At 40.2% G+C, this 17,629-nt stretch overlaps 1 protein-coding gene across 6 annotated transcripts in view; it reads right to left on the minus strand.

The window, feature by feature from the left end:
* The window catches only part of CRYL1 (crystallin lambda 1), an 81,580-nt gene that overhangs the window by 47,665 nt on the left and 16,286 nt on the right, over nt 1–17,629 (minus strand). For 2 of the 6 annotated variants that reach the window (XM_073339680.1, XM_073339671.1), the window contains exon 3: nt 2,637–2,763. In XM_073339680.1, coding sequence (XP_073195781.1) covers nt 2,637–2,763 — 127 coding nt within the window. Of the gene's footprint in view, nt 1–2,636; nt 2,764–9,023; nt 9,049–10,732; nt 10,873–10,925; nt 11,033–12,525; nt 12,741–17,629 lie in introns of those variants that run through there. The other 4 variants (XM_073339707.1, XM_073339688.1, XM_073339698.1 and 1 more) reach the window with 4 other exon arrangements.

A 17,629-nucleotide genomic window follows, 5' to 3' on the forward strand; every position in this document is an offset into this window, starting at 1 on the left:
GATATCATAGAAAAATGATGTATGACTTGCTTAAAGGACCAACCAAGAATACCAACTCTTCAGTACCTTGCATAACACAGCTTTAAAACAGGACAGTAAGATGTTTTGGGCAAAGAAGACTCAGTTGATGAAAGCTGCATCTGCCAGAAACAACTACAGCACTGTCTATAAAGAACAGCACAACTTAAAAGCCAGTCCATGAAACAAACTTTTGCTTGTCAAAGATGGATGTGGTAACATACTGAACCCCAGGGCAGAACGTCTGAGTAGATGGAAAGAAAACTTTCACGAGCTTCTTAACCACCACATCCGCGCTGCAGATCTGCAGCTGCAGGAGCACCTGAGAGTCCAGTGACTGCCTTTCCACGTAACATAAAGGATGTCCCTGTCAAGGAGGTTCAAAGCGCAGCCTGTAAACTCAAGAATGGCCATGCTGCCAGTATTTCTCTTATAGCTGCTAAGCCGATCAAGCGTGAAAGGGATTCCATATTGGAGTGGCTGACTCACATTAGCAACAAAGTACGGATTCATGAGAAACTACTTGTAACAGAGACCTGGCTCCTCCCCTACCCAGTTTGCTGCAGAAATTTCACAGACTCCACCAGGGGTGATCTTAGTGACACTTTATTTCTATTTCTCTTCACCAATATCACCACAGTCCCCCCTGCTCCTTCCTATTTACAATCTTTGCTGAGCTTTAGGCCCTCTCAGCAGGACCTGAGGGGAACAGAAGTCTCCCAACTCTGAGGCTTCTGTATGGCTAGGCTCAGCTAGCTCTATTCCTCCCTCTCTCCCCTCTCCACTTTCTTCCTCTGTCTCTTTTATCAGCCCTGGGATGATGGGGCCAATTGAGTTCTTACCCCACCTAGCCCACCAGCCTGATTAGATCATTACTCCCAAACAGCGTCTCCTGAATCAGAGTGCAGGCTCACCTACTCACTCCCTGCATTCTATCATATGACCGGACGACTGGTGCTGGGGGATTATTCTCCCACTTTGGAAAGGGAAAGGCGATGCTCTGATGCGTTCCCATCAACACAGCATCACTTCGCTTTCCATTCCAAGCAAACTGTTCATGCTGGTTCTTCTTGAACATGCTACGCCTGCCAAAAGCAATCTACGCCATCTACAACAAACCAGGTTTATGCCTGGATGATCAACCACAGCACAGATTTTTTCAATAATTTGTGTAACAGTAAAAGTCCAAGGGTTTTGTCCCAGGAAAGATGAGGTGTCTATAGTCTTTATTGATTTAAAAGCTGCCTTTCCCTCTGTTGATCATCGCTCCCTTTGGCACTACCTGCATGGCAAACTCCTTAATCTTCCTGAGAAATGCACTGCCACAGCGAGAGCTGTGTCTTCTTCGGTCTAGGATGTCCAACTGGTTTGAGTGCAATAGAAGTGTCTGTCAATGGCGTGTGGCTGCCCCTGATCTGTTCAACACCATTACTGACTGAACGACGGAAGCCATCACTAGCGGCATACGTTAAGCTCTGAGGCTTTTTCTGCAACCATATTAGGAGATCAGCAGTCATGAGCCCAGAAGCAGGAAGACACATCCTCACATTCCATCTAAATTACATTAGAATAATACAATATCGGGCTGTTAAGAAGGAGATCCTGTCCTAACAGTACCTATCACCATCAGATAAAGACAAAGATCTTAAGATGTTTAAAGAAAACTTTGTTTGACAGCATTCTGTCTAGCAAGGAGTCACCTATCAACAGTTGTGGGTGTAAAATCTGTACCTCGTTACTGTTTTGCTTTTATAGAATTATAGGACTGGCAAGGACCTTGAGAGGTCATCTAATCCAGTCCCCTGGCCTCATGGCAGGACTAAGTATTATCTAGACCATCCCTGACAGTTGTTTGTCTAACCTGCTCTTAAAAACCTCCAGCACCTCCTTAGGCAAATTATTCCAGCGCTTAACCAACCTGACAGTTAGGAAGTTTTCCCTAATGTCCAACCTGAACGTCCCTTGCTGCAATTTAAGCCAATTGCTTCTTATCCTATCCTCAAAGGTTAAGAACAACAATTTTTCTCCCTCGTCCTTGTAACAACCTTTTATGTACTTTAAAACTGTTATGTCCCCTCTGAGTCTTCTCTTTTCCAGACTAAACAAACCCAGTTTTTTCAATCTTCCCTCATACATCATGTTATCTAGACCTTTAATCATTTTTGTTGCAAGAGACACAAAAAACGTAGCGTGGCCACTTTTTACAAATTTGTGTACAGTGAAGGGTGCAGACTGACAACCAAGACAAAAGAAATAACATGCTCTAGTGCAGAGATTCTTAAGTTCTGGCAGAAAGTGAATAAGATGAATTCAAATAATTTTTCACTTTTAGCCAACTACTATAAGGTTCTAAATGATCAAACTTTGATAATGGGTTATAACAGAGCTTAGCTAGCAAATATTATTATGAGGCCTGATAAGGCGTCAGGATTTTAAGTCTCATATTAGCTGCATGACAATTTTTTTTCAAATAAAAAAGAGTTAAGCAGATAAATGAAGATATATATAGGTTTAAAGTTTACTGCTTCGGTGTGTATTTAACAGTGTGCCCCCAACCGAACACCACAAAATATTGCAATAACCTTTGTTTGCTAGAAATGGAAAAGTCCTCAACTCACCTGAATGAACATAGCACCCTCCACTGCTGTCTTTAAGTCAGTACAGCCACTAATGAGAGACAATTGCTTCTCTGCACTCAGAGTTCCTTTCAGCATTCCTGACTTTTCCAGCTCCTTCATTTCTTTGCTAGTGAAAACACAGAATACACATATAAATTTGTTACACCGCAGGCTCTTTTTACCAGCTGGCAACCATATCTAGCCATCCTTTGAAAACTGTATTTTTGTTATTTTGCAATGTCACTTTATGAGTTTGATAAGTTTAAGTGCATGGTTAACAGTTAATGCTTCCCAGTTGGAGGAGAGAAAGAGTTAAGGAGCGCACAGGTGAAATCACTGGGGAGGGAGGGGTGAAAAGTACTGACCCCCTACACACAACTTTTTATTACCCTACTTATGTCCTCCTCAATATGGCTCTAGGATCATTCTTGGTTCCATCAATTTTTTAAATAATCAAATAATTGTGATCCTGCACCATTGAAATCAATGAACTTTGCTATTCCCTTTAATGTAAAGAGGATCAGGCCCTTACTGTGGTTGCACTGGTGGTAAGAGTGACAGTCAATAAATGGTCCATCCTGAAATGGGCCTGTATCACCAAGCCGACTACACATAAAGTGTCTGTATTTTAGGACAGATCAATTTCTACAGAAAGAGGGAACATACTTTGATTGCATTAATGGACTGTAGAGCATCAAGCACTATTTTATGAAAGTGGAGGTCTGTACTATTTTAAACCTAATATTTCATATGTTTATAACATGAAGTTAACTATGGTTTGTTTTAGAACTTAGTATATGGTCATAGCCTGGAAAGAAGGCGTTTTCTATTTAACCTTTGCTTTCTTAGGGGGGAAAAAGCCACTGTTAGAGGAATCTCCTACTCTCATATATGTTAGAAATACTTTTTATGTTTTTAAATGCAATTTTGTGGGGCTTGTCCCTATGCTGTCCCTTATGTAACTTCTCCAAATCAATTATCTGAGCCACTACCCTGTCTTCCTTCAAATGTGTTTTTTAAGATTAATCTCTATTGTAATAAGAAAAGGAGTACTTGTGGCACCTTAGAGACTAACAAATTTATTTGAGCATAAGCTTTCGTGAGCTACAGCTCACTTCATCGGATGCATTCAGTGGAAAATACAGTGGGGAGATTTATATACATAGAGAACATGAAACAATGGGTGTTACCATAAACACTGTAACTTAACTCACTTAAGATGAGCTATTACCAGCAGGAGAGTGGGGGGGGTGGGAACCTTTTGTAGTGATAATCAAGGTGGACCATTTCCAGCAGTAGACAAGAACGTCTGAGGAACAGTGCAGGGAGGGGGGAGAATAAACATGGGGAAATAGTTTTACTTTGTGTAAAACCCATCCACTCCCAGTCTCTATTCAAGCCTAAGTTAATTGTATCCAGTTTGCAAATTAATTCCAATTCAGCAGTCTCTTGTTGGAGTCTGTTTTTGAAGTTTTTTTGTTGAAGAATTGCAACTTTTAGGTCTGTAATCGAGTGACCAGAGAGATTGAAGCGTTCTCCGACTGGTTTTTGAATGTTACAATTCTTGACGTCTGATTTGTGTCCATTTACCCTTTTACGTAGAGACTGTCCAGTTTGACCAATGTAAATGGCAGAGGGGCATTGCTGGCACATGATGGCATATATCACATTGGTAGATGTGCAGGTGAACGAGCCTCTGATAGTGTGGCTGATGTGATTAGGCCCTATGATGGTGTCCCCTGCATAGATATGTGGACACAGTTGGCAATGGGCTTTGTTGAAAGGATAGGTTCCTGGGTTAGTGGTTCTGTTGTGTGGTGGCTGGTGAGTATTTGTTTCAGGTTGGGGGGCTGTCTGTAAGCAAGTACTGGCCGGTCTCCCAAGTTCTGTGAGAGTGATGGGTCGTCCTTCAGGATAGGTAGTAGATCCTTGATGATGCGTTGGAGAGGTTTTAGTTGGGGGCTGAAGGTGATGGTTAGTGGCGTTCTGTTATTTTCTTTGTTGGGCCTGTCCTGTAGTAGGTGACTTCTAGGTACTCTGCTGGCTCTGTCAATCTGTTTCTTCACTTCAGCAGCTGGGTACTGTAGTTGTAAGAATGCTTGATAGAGATCTGGTAGGTGTTTGTCTCTGTCTGAGGGGTTGGAGCAAATGCGGTTGTACCGTAGAGCTTGGCTGTAGACAATGGATCGTGTGGTGTGGTCTGGGTGAAAGCTGGAGGCATGTAGGTAGGAATAGTGGTCAGTAAGTTTCCGGTATAGGGCTGGAGAAAATGCCTTATAGCAAGAGGCTTAAAGCGCTCAATCAGTTTAGCTTATTGAAAAGAGAATTGAGAGGTGACTTGATTTCAAGGTGTAAGTACCTTCACAAGGAGAAAATACTGGGTACAATAAGGTTCTTGATTATAATGAAGAAAGACATAAAAAGAACCAATGACTGCAAATTAACACATCTAGGAAGAAGGAACAGAGGTCATACCTACTGCATTTGGGGGATCTGTCCTGGAAGGCAATGACACTGAAAAGGTTTTAAGGGGCATAGTGGCAAACAACTCAACATGAAATGCCAGTATGATGATGTTGCAAGTAGGGTTAACGTGATCCTTGGATATATAAACAGGGGAGTAAGAACAGGGAGGTGTACAGTATCTTTAATCTTTGTACAGTATTGATAAGACTGTGTAGAGTTATGGTGCTCATATTTTTAAAAGAATATTGAAAAATTGAAGAGGTAGCAGGGAAAAGTCATACAAGTGATTGGAGGGCTGGAGAAAATGCCTTATAGTGAGAGGTTTAAAGTGCTCAATCTGCTTAGCTTAAAGAGAACTGAGAGGTGACTTGATTTCAAGGTGTAAGTACATTCACAAGGAGAAAATACTGGGTACCATAAGGTTCTTGATTATAGTGAAGAAAGACATAAAAAGAACCAATGACTGGAAGCCAGGGTGGATAAAAATCAATTATTTAAATAAAAAAAAATCAGATTTTTTTAAATTTAAATCAGATTTTTTTGATAAAATGCTTTTTGAGGAAAAAACCTATCTAAAAATAGTTTTAATTAAGGTACATTATAGCTCAAAGATATCTCATCATGGAATAGGGATTATAAATTCTAATGCTATAGTATAAGACAATATATTCATGTAATGTTTAAGAAAAGTTTTGTAAATGAGTTCCAATAGTTCATGGATTAGGGACTCAATCTTATGGGTTAATCTTTCTATCTACCCAATGGGACTCAATGCTCAGTCTAGAAGATACCATCAGAGATGCTTAGTCTTGCAGTTTTCAAACTGTGGATTTGTGTTTCCAGAGATAACATGCTTGTTAACAGCAAAAATGTTTTAAAATAAAATAATAAATAAATAATATATAGAGGTAACAGACCTCAACCCTATTGTCCCTCTGCAAATTTGCATGCATAGAGTCAATCCCTTACCTCTCTCTAAAAGCGCAAAGTTTCAAAAAGTTCAATGAATAGAAGATTGTTGGGGGCGGAATAGATCTGGAGATAAATGTGAGAAGGGAGGGACAGGCAGTAAAAACAAAAGTGAAACTGTTTGAGCAGCATATTTCAGAAGTCTTGGGGTCTTTCTGAGTGTAGCCTTCATTGATTTGAGATCTACCATACCATTCTCTCACTAGAAGGGAAAACCCATAATGGCAGCAGGCTGTAAAAGAGACCCAGTTTGGGAATATTTTAATGAAGTTCCTCTACCTGTGGGTAAGACAGGCAGGCGTGCAAAATTCAAACAGTGCAACAAAGAAATGCAAGGCCTGGTTGCCCGAATGAAACAACATCATGAGAAGTGTTCCTTCTTAGGAGGAAGCTGCGCTGAACATGATGAAAGGAACGTGTCTGAACATGCAGGATCTTCAGGTTGGTAAACTTTATTTCATACTTCTTTCTTAAGGACTGTCCTTCTTCCTTCTGGACTGTTCTTGAGTTCTCATGTTTGAGCAAAAAAATATAGTTGTTACTCTATGGTACTATCATTTTAGATGCAGTTGTGATAAATAATAAATGGCTGAAACAGGCAGATCTTTTTTTACAATTTCACCTTTAAAGTAGTACCGAGTGTCAGTGAATGCAATGAGTAATACTAAATGAGCAGTATGGTAATAATAATTAAATAACTGCATTGATTTATTTTGTTTTGGAGAATCCATCCTCAACATACAGGATTCTGAAGACTATCCACCTTCAAGATCACAATCATTTTCTATAGTTTCAGAGTTATCTGCCAATGACAGTGTTTCAGTCACATCATGTATGTCACAGAGGCACAGTATATCACCTGTAGCAAAAAGAAAAAAAAAATCTCCATCATCCAGAAACAACCATAGATAAGTTTGTGATAAGAACCAGCAGATTACAAAAAGAGGTTAATGATGAAAAAATTGCCTGGTTTGTTCGTGCAACAAACTCTCCTTTCCGTATGATTGAGAACTCACACTTCATTAGCATGCTTCAGTCATTAAGACCAGGATACAGTCCACCCAACAGAGGAGATGTTGCAGGCAAATTGCTGGATAAAGTGTATGAAAGAGAAACTGAGCAGTGTACAAAAGGTCTAGAGGGTAAATTGTTAACCTGAGTCTTGATGGGTGGAGCAAGGTCCACAATGATCCTGTTGTATGTGCTTGTGTGACAACAGAAGAAGGGAATGTCTTCCTTACAGAAACAATTGATACATCAGGAGATGTACACACAGCAGAATACTTACAAGAAGTAGCAGTAAAAGCTATAACAAACTGTGAAAAAAAATTCAAATGTCTAGTATGCAGGTTGGTCACAGACAATGCTGCAAATGTATCCAAGAAGAGAAAAAAATTTAGAAGAGAGAGTGAAGAGACTCCCAAGCTAATAACACACAGTTGCAGTGCTCATTTGATGCACCTCCTAGCCAAAGATTTCAGTGTTCCAGAAATAAAGACTAATGTTGTTGAAATTGCAAAATACAGTAACTCCTCACCTAACGTCCTCGCACTTAACGTTATTTCAAAGTTAAGTCGCTGCTCCATTAGGGAACATGCTCGTTTAAAGTTGTGCAATGCTCCCTTATAACGTCGTTTGGCTGCCTGCTCTGTCCACTGCTTGTAGGATTCTGTGGAAGAGCAGCGACTTTACAAGGGAGCATTGCACAAGCTCCTCCTCCCCCTCCCTTCCAGTGCTTCCCTGGCACCAAACAGCTATTTGACGGTGCTGAGGACTTTCTGGGAGGGAGGGAGAGAGTGGGGAAAGCGCTGTGTCTCCACTCCTCCCCATCCCTCCCAGAAAGTCCTAAGTGCCGCCAAACAGCTGTTTGGCAGCAGGGAGGTGCTAGGAGGGAGGTGCTAGGAGGGAGGGGGAGAAGCAGGGATGTGGCGTGCTCCGGGGAAGAGGTGGAGTAGGGGTGGGAAGAGGTGGGCCTGGAGTGGAGCAGTGATGGGAAGAGGTGGGCCTGGAGCATCCCGTGGCAAAGTCAGCGCCTGTTTTTCTGGGGGGAAGCTGCCGCTGCTGCTGCACAAGGTGCTTCCTAGCGTCCTTGCCTGCCTCATTGTCTGCAGTGGGCTGTGTCTGTGTGGGGTAAGCCAGGGGCACCTCTCAACCACAGTACAGTACAGTACCGTACAGTATATAATGCCTTTTGTCTGCCCCCAAAAAATTTCCTTGGAACCTAACCCCCCCACATTTACATTAAATTTTATGGGAAAATTGGATTCATTTCACTTCATTTCACTTAAAGTTGCATTTTTCAGGAACATAACTACAACATTAAGAGAGGAGTCACTATACTTCCGTAACAACCACTTTGCAGCAGCTGCTCTGAAAAAAGTGGGCGGAACCAAGCTACCTCTCCCACAAGACATGCGATGGACCTCGGTAGTGGACTGTTTTGAGCACTACATCAAGAACTGGCCTAATCTGATAACAGTTTGTGAACAAAATCATGAAAAAATAGATGGCACCATCACAAAGTTCTCAACAATGGGCTTAAGAGAAATGTTGAACACATGCTTAGTATGCTGAAGCCTATTTCTGTAGCCTTGAACAAAACGCAGGGAAATAGCTGTTTTATTGCTCATGCTGTTGAAATTTGGAATGAACTGAGTGGGATCTTAAAGAGAAATATGCAATGACAGAGTTAAATTACAAGCATTAAAAAAACAAATGGGACAAGCACTATCGCCAGCTCATTTTCTTGCAAATATTCTCAATACTCAGTACCAGGGTCAAACCTTAACTGCTGAAGAAGAGGAGTTGGTTATGACATGGACATCCAGTAATCATCCCTCCATAATGCCAACTATAATAAACTTCAGAGCTAAGGGTGAACCATTCAAGAAATATATGTTTGCTGATGATGTTTTAAAGAAAGTCACACCAGTGAACTGGTAGAAGTCATACTTAAGCACTTGGATTCAGAGACTGTTGAAGTGATAATCTCACTTTTAACATCAGTAGTTTCTTCTGCCGGTGTAGAAAGAATATTTTCTTTGGACTAATTCATTCCAAATTGAGAAATCGCTTGGGACCTGAAAAAGCAGGAAAGCTTGTTTTTCTTTTCCAGATTATGAACAAACAGGAAAATGGAGGTGAAGATGACTGAGTTAGCTGCAGAAGCCAATATTTGAAGTTTCTCATGTTGACCTGGCTGACACAGTCAATTTAATTATATTTTTTTAAATATTTCATTTAACTATTTTAGTTAAAAACAATTTTAACAAAAACAAACCTGATTTTAAAAAACTTGAATGTTTAACTAAATTCAAAAATTCATATGCTTGTTTTGTTAAAATATTATATGTTTCCTGTTGAAGAAAAACATCCAGAATACATAACATTGTTGTTTTAGTTACATAAAACAATTTAAATGTCTGTCTGGTGATGTTCTCCTCCTAAGACAGCATGGCAAGAAAATCCTCCAACTATTAACCTGCTGAATTGGAGATAGTTCACCTCCCAATGACTTCATAAATATCTGCTTTTATTACCTTTGGTAAATGAAATAACTAAACAATCAGTAATTTTCTGATATAGCTGTAAAACTAATCTGAAAAGTTTTCAAAATAAATCACTTAAAAATCGATAGCGTATACCTTCTAAAAATGAAACCTACATCTATTTCTGAGTTGTGAAGAATATGTATAAAGGTTATAACAACCAATAAGAATGCACTTTTATGTAGAAATCCATGATTAAATAGAGTCTTCCTGACTAGTGATTTAAATCAATTTGATTTAAATCAAATCCACCCTGCTGGAAGCTGAAGTCAGACAAATTCAAATTAAAAATAAGACATTTTTAACAGTGAGGATGATTAACCATTGGAACAAGCTACCAAGAGAAAGTCTTCTCATTACGTATCAAAGAGAAACCCCTCAAAACGCCTGATTTTTCTACATCTATATAGAACACAAATTGCTGAAAATAAACCTTGAAAAATAAAGTTAATAAACCCTAAAGAAGCCCTAGTTATGGACTTTAACTCCAAATGTCCTCAATGGATTATAAAGAAGGTGGAATTTTTATTATACTGGAAAGAACAAGTGAGGCTAATCATTGCTTGGAACATGCAAGATGTCAGCATGTACTCTGGCTCATGATTCTTAAAAAAAACTTTTTCCTCTTGACTTGGCCTTTGCTTTAAATAGAGTTTACATTTTTTTTTTTTGTAAGTAACTCTGGGTAAGTTTTACTGTGCTGTAGAGTCAACAATGTCAACAAAAACAAAAAGAAAATGAATCAATGACACAATGATCTTTAACTTCCAATCTAAGAAGTGCAAGCCTGGGTGAACAGCCAGAGATATTGCATTCCTATTCTCTCTTGAGCATCTGTACTGAAAAAAAAATCTAATTATTCATTCTTTGTTAGGGGAATGAAACCAGAAGTCTGAAATGAAAACAAAATTTCTGGGGTCAGTTTGGCTTGCAACTCCCTGCAGTTGCTTAAATCCATAATCGGCATTAGAATTTACATTTTAGTATAAACACATTTTTAACCTTCTGCTGAGACTTTTATTCTATTCATAAATTCTTGCCTGTTTTGATTGAAAATGCATCTACAATATTGAGAGTTCACCATAAGTATGAAAGAAAATGGAAGTGACTGACCTGTAATTGGAGATTTTTCAAGATGTGTTGTTCCTATCTATATTCCACAAGTGGGTAAACATGTGCTCCTTGCGGCTGAGATTTGTGAAAGTAATGTCTGTTGGTCCATGCAGGTACAGTTGTTCTCCTCGTGCTCCAAACTGAGGGCACAAATGGCAGAGCAGACTGACACCTTTCCAGTTCCTTCTCTTACCGTGAATCAGATGGGATCCGAAGCAGAGGGGAAGGAGGACAGGTAAAGATGGTCTCTTTGGGTGTAGAAATGTTTCTAAGGAGGACTCAGGCCGATAGAGGAGGAGACTGTGGATAGGGCAGAGTGAAAATATCCTCTGGTGAGGTAAAGCTTTCAGTCCCTCCCGGAGTCTGAGGAGTCCCTGAGGTGGGAACCAATTAATCAGGGGTGTCCTCTGGTCTGGTACTCAGAGGATCCCACAGGGAATGTGCTGGATCTGTCAAATGGGGGTCCAGCATAGTGTTTCCAGACCGGACCAGTGGGTGCTGATCTTTCTGTCTTTGAACAGTGCCAGAACCAGCACTGATACATCTTCTTCCTTTGAGCCTTTCCTTCTTGTATGGAAGGTATGTGCAGGCCTAATTCCTTAGGACCTCTGCTCAAGGACTCACCCAATTTGGATCAAGATGGGAAGGGAATCCTTTTCTTAGAGGCAGATCTGAATGAGAATCTGTCCTTATGCTATGGTCATGTCCCCAGCTCTCATGTGAGGGTTTCTTAGGCTTAAGTGTTTTGCCTCTACTCTGGAGCTTATGCTCAGAGGAGCACTGCTCACAGTCTATACGGGGGGGATCTCCTCGGCCTTGATCCAACTGGGGCCTCATGGCCTGATCCACAAGCTGTTACTGTCCCTCACAAGACTAAGGAGGGTCGGAAGCCACAGGTGCTGCACTTGGGGTGGCAATGTGAGCACCCCCCCACCCCCAAAAGCAGTAAAGGCAGTGCTGAAGCTTGTCACTGATGGATAAGAAACAGGGGCAAGAGACCCATGGCTCTTGGACCAGCCCTCCTTGGGGAAAAGCTCCCACAGGAGGGTGACTAAACTAACAATAAAAAACACTAAACACTAAATCTAAACTTATCAAAAACTTTTTACAATCTGTATTTACTGTAGAGGAAGATCATAGTGGACACAGTATTCTGACTCAGGCCAAACAGAGGTAAGAAGGAACTGGAGAGACATCGGTCCACACCACGCCTTATACCCTCAGTTTGGAGCACAAGGAAAGCAATTGCACACATATGGACCAACGGACACTACTTGCTATAAAACTCCAGTCTCATGTACATGAATGCATATGTGCCCATACATACAGGAACCAGCACTCAAAGAAGAATCAGACCTTTTCTGCCTGAAATTTAGAGCTGATTGGAAATTCTCTAATGGAATATTTTTCTGCTGGAGAATACAGATTTATTGAAATCGAAACGTTTCAACAAGACTGAGCTTCCAGGTTCTCAGCTCCCCTTTAGCCCTCCAGGTTCTTTCTTAAACACTGCTCTGTGCACATTAAACACCATCCCTGAACTAACCCATAAGGCCACAGCCCTCTTATCCTTACAATCCAGCCTCAAGACCCATTTCTACTCTTATGTCTACAAAAAAACCCAGCCAATCAACAATGGTTAACTAGAGGTCAGTGTTAACTGGTATTTATTAAAAACATTTATTCAAATACATCAAAAGGTGCACACAACTACCCTATATAATGATGAAAAGTTATTACTGTCACTTTTGTCTCCTTTTCCCCCCTTCTCTTGTATGGTTTATAATACTTACTTGTGTCTTGTCTTAAACTGTTAATTCTTTATCAGAGGGGTAGCCGTATTAGTCTGGACTCTTTGCCACTGTTAGTTCTTTGGATCATGGGCCGTGTCTTCCTAGACTGGAATCTCTTGTTGGTGGGCAAGGAAGAGAGATTTCCCATGGCCTTTCTTATTCCTTATACTTTTAAATAGTTTGTAATGCACTGGCTTGCTTATGTATAGTATTGTGCACCAATGACCTCTGCTGGACAGAGTGTTAATTCTACTTACAAACTCATCTAGATTCATTGCTTTTAAAAGCCAGAAGGTATCATCATGATTATCTAGTCTGACTTTCTAAATAACACAGGTCACAGAACTTTGCCCAGTAATGTCTGCATCAAGACCATAACTTTAGCTATTGCATATACCTTTTAGAAAGACATTCAATCTTGATTTAAAGATTTCAAGAGATGGAAAATCCACCACACCATAGGTAAATGATTCTAATGGTTACTTATCCTCACTGTTAAAAATGCATCTTATGTCTTGTTTGAATTTGTCTAGCTTCGGCTTCCAGCAATTGCTTCTTGTTATGCCTTTGTCTGCTAGGTTAAAGAGCTCTCTATCATCAGAAATCTTCTCCCCATGTAGGTACTTACAGGTAGTAATGAAGTCACCTCTTAACCCTTTTCTTGGATAAACTAAATCAATTGGGCTTTTTAGTCTCTCACTGTAAAACAGGTTTTCTAGATCTCCAATCATTCTGTAGATCTTTTCTGAATAATTTCCATTTTTTCCACATCCTTTCTGAAAAGTGGTACAGTACAACCTCAGAGTTACAAACAATTCAGGAATGGAGGTTGTTTGTAACTCTGAAATGTTCGTAACTCTAAACAAACATTATGGTTGTTTTTTCAAAAGTTGACAGCTAAACATTGACTTAACACAGCTTTGAAATTTTACTATGCAGAAGAAAAATGCTGCTTTATTTAACAGTTTATGTTTAACACAGTGCTGTACTGTATTTGCCTTTTTTTTTTGTCTTGTATACACACACGTTACCTTTAGTTAAACTGGTGTAATTTATTTGTAAACTTATTTTGTTAAACTGCTGTAAGTCAGGTTGAAACCAATGTAAGCTTCACCACTCACAAAACTGGACTAGTTTAACTAAATCAATTAAAAAAAAAAAGCAATACCGTTAATTAAACCTTTTGTTAGCATCCTCTGGATTTCGACCAGACCTAAGTGTTTGGGAAATCCCTGTACTGAACTGAGTGAATCCTGCCTTTTAGAAGCAAAGAACTCCCTGCACTGATATGTACTACATCCAAAGGAAAAGTCTTCAGAGCCAAAATTTTGCTACTAGTCATTTTTTAAATACAGAAAAGGAGGGGTCACCACTGTGATGCCTGAATCAATTTTGAGTTGGAGCAATATAGTTTTTCCTATTTATATTATAGTAGCATCTAGAGGCCTCTATCAGGATCAAGACCCCATTTTGCTAAACAATGTATATATACTGAGCAGGAGACAATCACAGACCTAAAGAGAGTAAGAGTTAGAGAGTAACAGAGGCACAAAGAGGTGAAGTAACTTGCGTAAGGTCACACAGCAGGTCAGTGGCAGAGCTGGGAACAGAACCTCAGTCTCCTGGGCCTGAGTCTCATGCCACATTTACTACACAATATTGCCTCCACTCAATATGACCATCACCATTAATTATTAATAATTAGCTTGTTACATCTTCAAAGTTCCATAGAAATATTAACTATTTAATCCTCACAACCACCCCTTGTAGACCAGGTAATTACATATTATTTTCTCCACTTTACAGGTGTGCAAACTAAGACAGAGAGGTTAGTAACTTGCCAAAGGCATTAGGAGTGATATATTAATCCCATGCTTACATATTTGCCCCATGCTTCAACTAGCCTAAGCAAAAAGAGATTCCTGAAGCATCCTGAAGGTGAAGGTAAGGAACAAAATACCTCCTGTTCAAACGAAATGTGTTACAAAGGATTAAGAAATGTGATCTAGTTTTCTGTACTTTTCCACAAGCATTTAGTATTGTCAACTATTCTCAGAGAGGCAAGAATATTTTGGCGTTGCAAAGTGCACTGGTATTATCACTCCTAGAATTCTGTTGCTAATTATTAATATTCACATTACCAATCTATGTCAGATGGGGTCCATTTTGAGGTACTGTATGTAACAACATATCCTATTAATTAATAACTGTTTCAACTGTTTCAACAACCCTCTCTCCCCACCTTCCCTCATAGTCTTGTCACTACAGTTCAGTCCACACCTGCCCCTCTTACTCTTGTCTCCCCTACCCTGTCCCACAAACATCCCTTCCCTTCAACTTTCTCTCTCTCTTTGCTTCTCTTTCTGTTTAGCTTATCCCCTCCTAAATAAACCCACCCCCCCAAAAAACTGTGGAACTAACACAACTTTGCAGCCATCACATTGTACACTCTGCTTGTGTGTTACACCCCTTCCCCCGACGCTGCGTCCATCTTGTCTATTTAGATTGTAAGCTCTTCAGGGCAGGGACCATCACCTACTCTGTATAGTGCCTAGCACAATGGGGCCACATTCTTGGTTGGTCCTTAGGCAGTACCATAATAAACAAAATTATAATGAGATACACTGACAAGTTACTGGCTTTACTGTAAAGTTAGTTACAGTAAAGTTACTGGCTTTACTTGTAAGTTAGTTACTTACAAGTTACTGGCTTTACTTTCAGGGCAGGGACCATCACCTACTCTGTATAGTGCCTAGCACAATGGGGCCACATTCTTGGTTGGTCCTTAGGCAGTACCATAATAAACAAAATTATAATGAGATACACTGACAAGTTACTGGCTTTACTTTTTCATTTGGCACCCTCCCTGATTTTTAGAAACTTGAAAAATACTATTCCTAGCAATGCTGTCCCTTCCCATTTTTTCCCTCTGAAAGCTCTTGAAATGATTACATCTGTACAGCATACTTCTTGAGATTTGTTAGTTAGCTATTGCTTCTGATCAAGTGAGCAAGAGACAAAACAAAATATTGCTGGTTTTGGAGAAGGGCAGTGAAGAGGTTATATTATGATAAAAGGGAAGGCTACCCTGATAATAGTTTCTGTCACAGGAGCCACCACCATACCCCTCATCAGAGCACTCTGTGGATGGAACCCTCCACAGAATTTCCCAGGGTGAGCCGCCAGCATCCTGCATGAAGAAAAGAGCAACAGAAGCAATCTTCAGCAGCATTAGGGGCAAGGACTAGACAAGCCCAAACAAGGAGCCAGTAGCTACAGCAGTCTGCCTTCCTCCTTCCCGCAGCACCAGAGGGCAGCACATTTACACAGACAAAAGCCATTCAGTCAGCATTTCTGGATTCTGTGAGCTGTTTTGGGAGACTGACAGCTTGAGTGAGAGGTGTGAGACAGTTGTGTAGGGTTGAAGGGGCATGTGGAGATAACTGGGAAGAGGGGTAGGTAAGGACAAGCCCCAGTGGCAACTTCACAGTCCCAGACAGTAGTGACATATGAGCTTACATTCCAAAACTGACCAATGAACTTTCTGCCCTCTTCTGTCCAGTGGCTGTAAGAACCCACCCTAGACCCCTGGACTGCAAAAGAGAGCAGGAGATTCCTGACACAGGCATCCAAATGTGTGTGTGCTGGGAGAGAGGAGTTAAGATGTTATGTAAAGGAAGAGGGCCCATTGTTCAAGGGAGTTGTGTGGATAGCTGTTTTTAAAAGAAAGAGAAACAAATAATGCTAGGATAAGCAGCAACTGGAGTGGGAAAAATATACATATACACAGTGAGACCAGGGACCCTGCCCGGAGATCACATTTTAAAGTATACAAGACAGTACAAAACAATGCTGAACTATAAGTAGGGTATGTTATTTACAACCAGGATACTTCTCAGAACAAGCGAATTTTCAGATGTTTTTTGAAGGAAGAATTTCTTTACACTATTCTTTCGTAAAAAAAAAAAATAAAAAAATTAAGTATAGGCAATGTGGCATTGAGACATGGCAAGATCACAACCCAGAAGCTGGTCTTTCCTCTGTCTATTCCTTCCTTCTGTGACTCAGATTGCAGAGGTGTGCAGATGGATGGTTGGCTTGAACAGCAGTGGCAATAAGGCACTGAATTCAAGCTGTGAGGTTGGGATACGTAGAGCTCATGAAGTCTTGTTCTGTAATAGCATATTGTGGGATTCTATGTGATAGAATATCCTGTAACTGTGGGGAGGAAGGGAGATGGAGGGACTATCCTAACTTGTCCTATAGATTCAGGCCCTACAGAAAGCAGAAGTCCATGGCCTAGTGATAGTGGGCACCCTGCCACTGTATCTGAGGGTAGTGGATGGCTAGGGAGTCTGTTGGTTTAAGCAAGGTTACACACACACACATATATACCCCGCAAGATTTTGCTATACCTGGTAAACCAAAAAGGTAGGTGCAGATTATATTAAGAAAGAAAACACATAGAAAAATACTTATGAATTCATATATGTAACAAAAGAAACTAAGGCCAGAATTTTTAACGGTAGGTGCCTAAAGCTAGGCTCCTAGTAAAAGTGTATTGATTTTCAAAGATGGTTAGCTCCTGTATCTCCCACTAACTTCAATAAGATTTATGGGTGTTCAGCACTACTGAAAATCAGGCTATTTATTTAGGTACTTAAATATTGCTTCAGGAACCTAACTTTAGGTTTAAAGCTTCTGGTCTTCATTTCTTTCATACAGTGATTAGTGGAGCTCTCCCTTACTGATTGGGCAGCCACCACAAGCCCCAGGAAGAGCCAAAATTAAACACGTTGCTGGTGCTATGGCTAGGTATTTCCAGATTCTAATACTTAGGTCATTTTTTACTGTAGTGTTCTAAATTCCTAACTCAAATGCTTAGTTTTTCTTTTGGCGTGTACACTAAATGCATGAGCAAAGAAACAACTTTCAGATAAGCTTACTCAGGACTACTTCAAAAAGTGACAAACTTCTCAGGCTATCTCAGAAATATCTCTATTTATTTGGTGAATATGAGGGAGAAATGGGGGGACAAAAAAGAACTTTTATAAAGATATATACACGGTATTTGTTTCCACTTATTTTACCAATAACTTCCATT

This window comes from Lepidochelys kempii, chromosome 1, assembly GCF_965140265.1.
Source record: "Lepidochelys kempii isolate rLepKem1 chromosome 1, rLepKem1.hap2, whole genome shotgun sequence".
Lineage (NCBI taxonomy): Eukaryota > Metazoa > Chordata > Testudines > Cheloniidae > Lepidochelys > Lepidochelys kempii.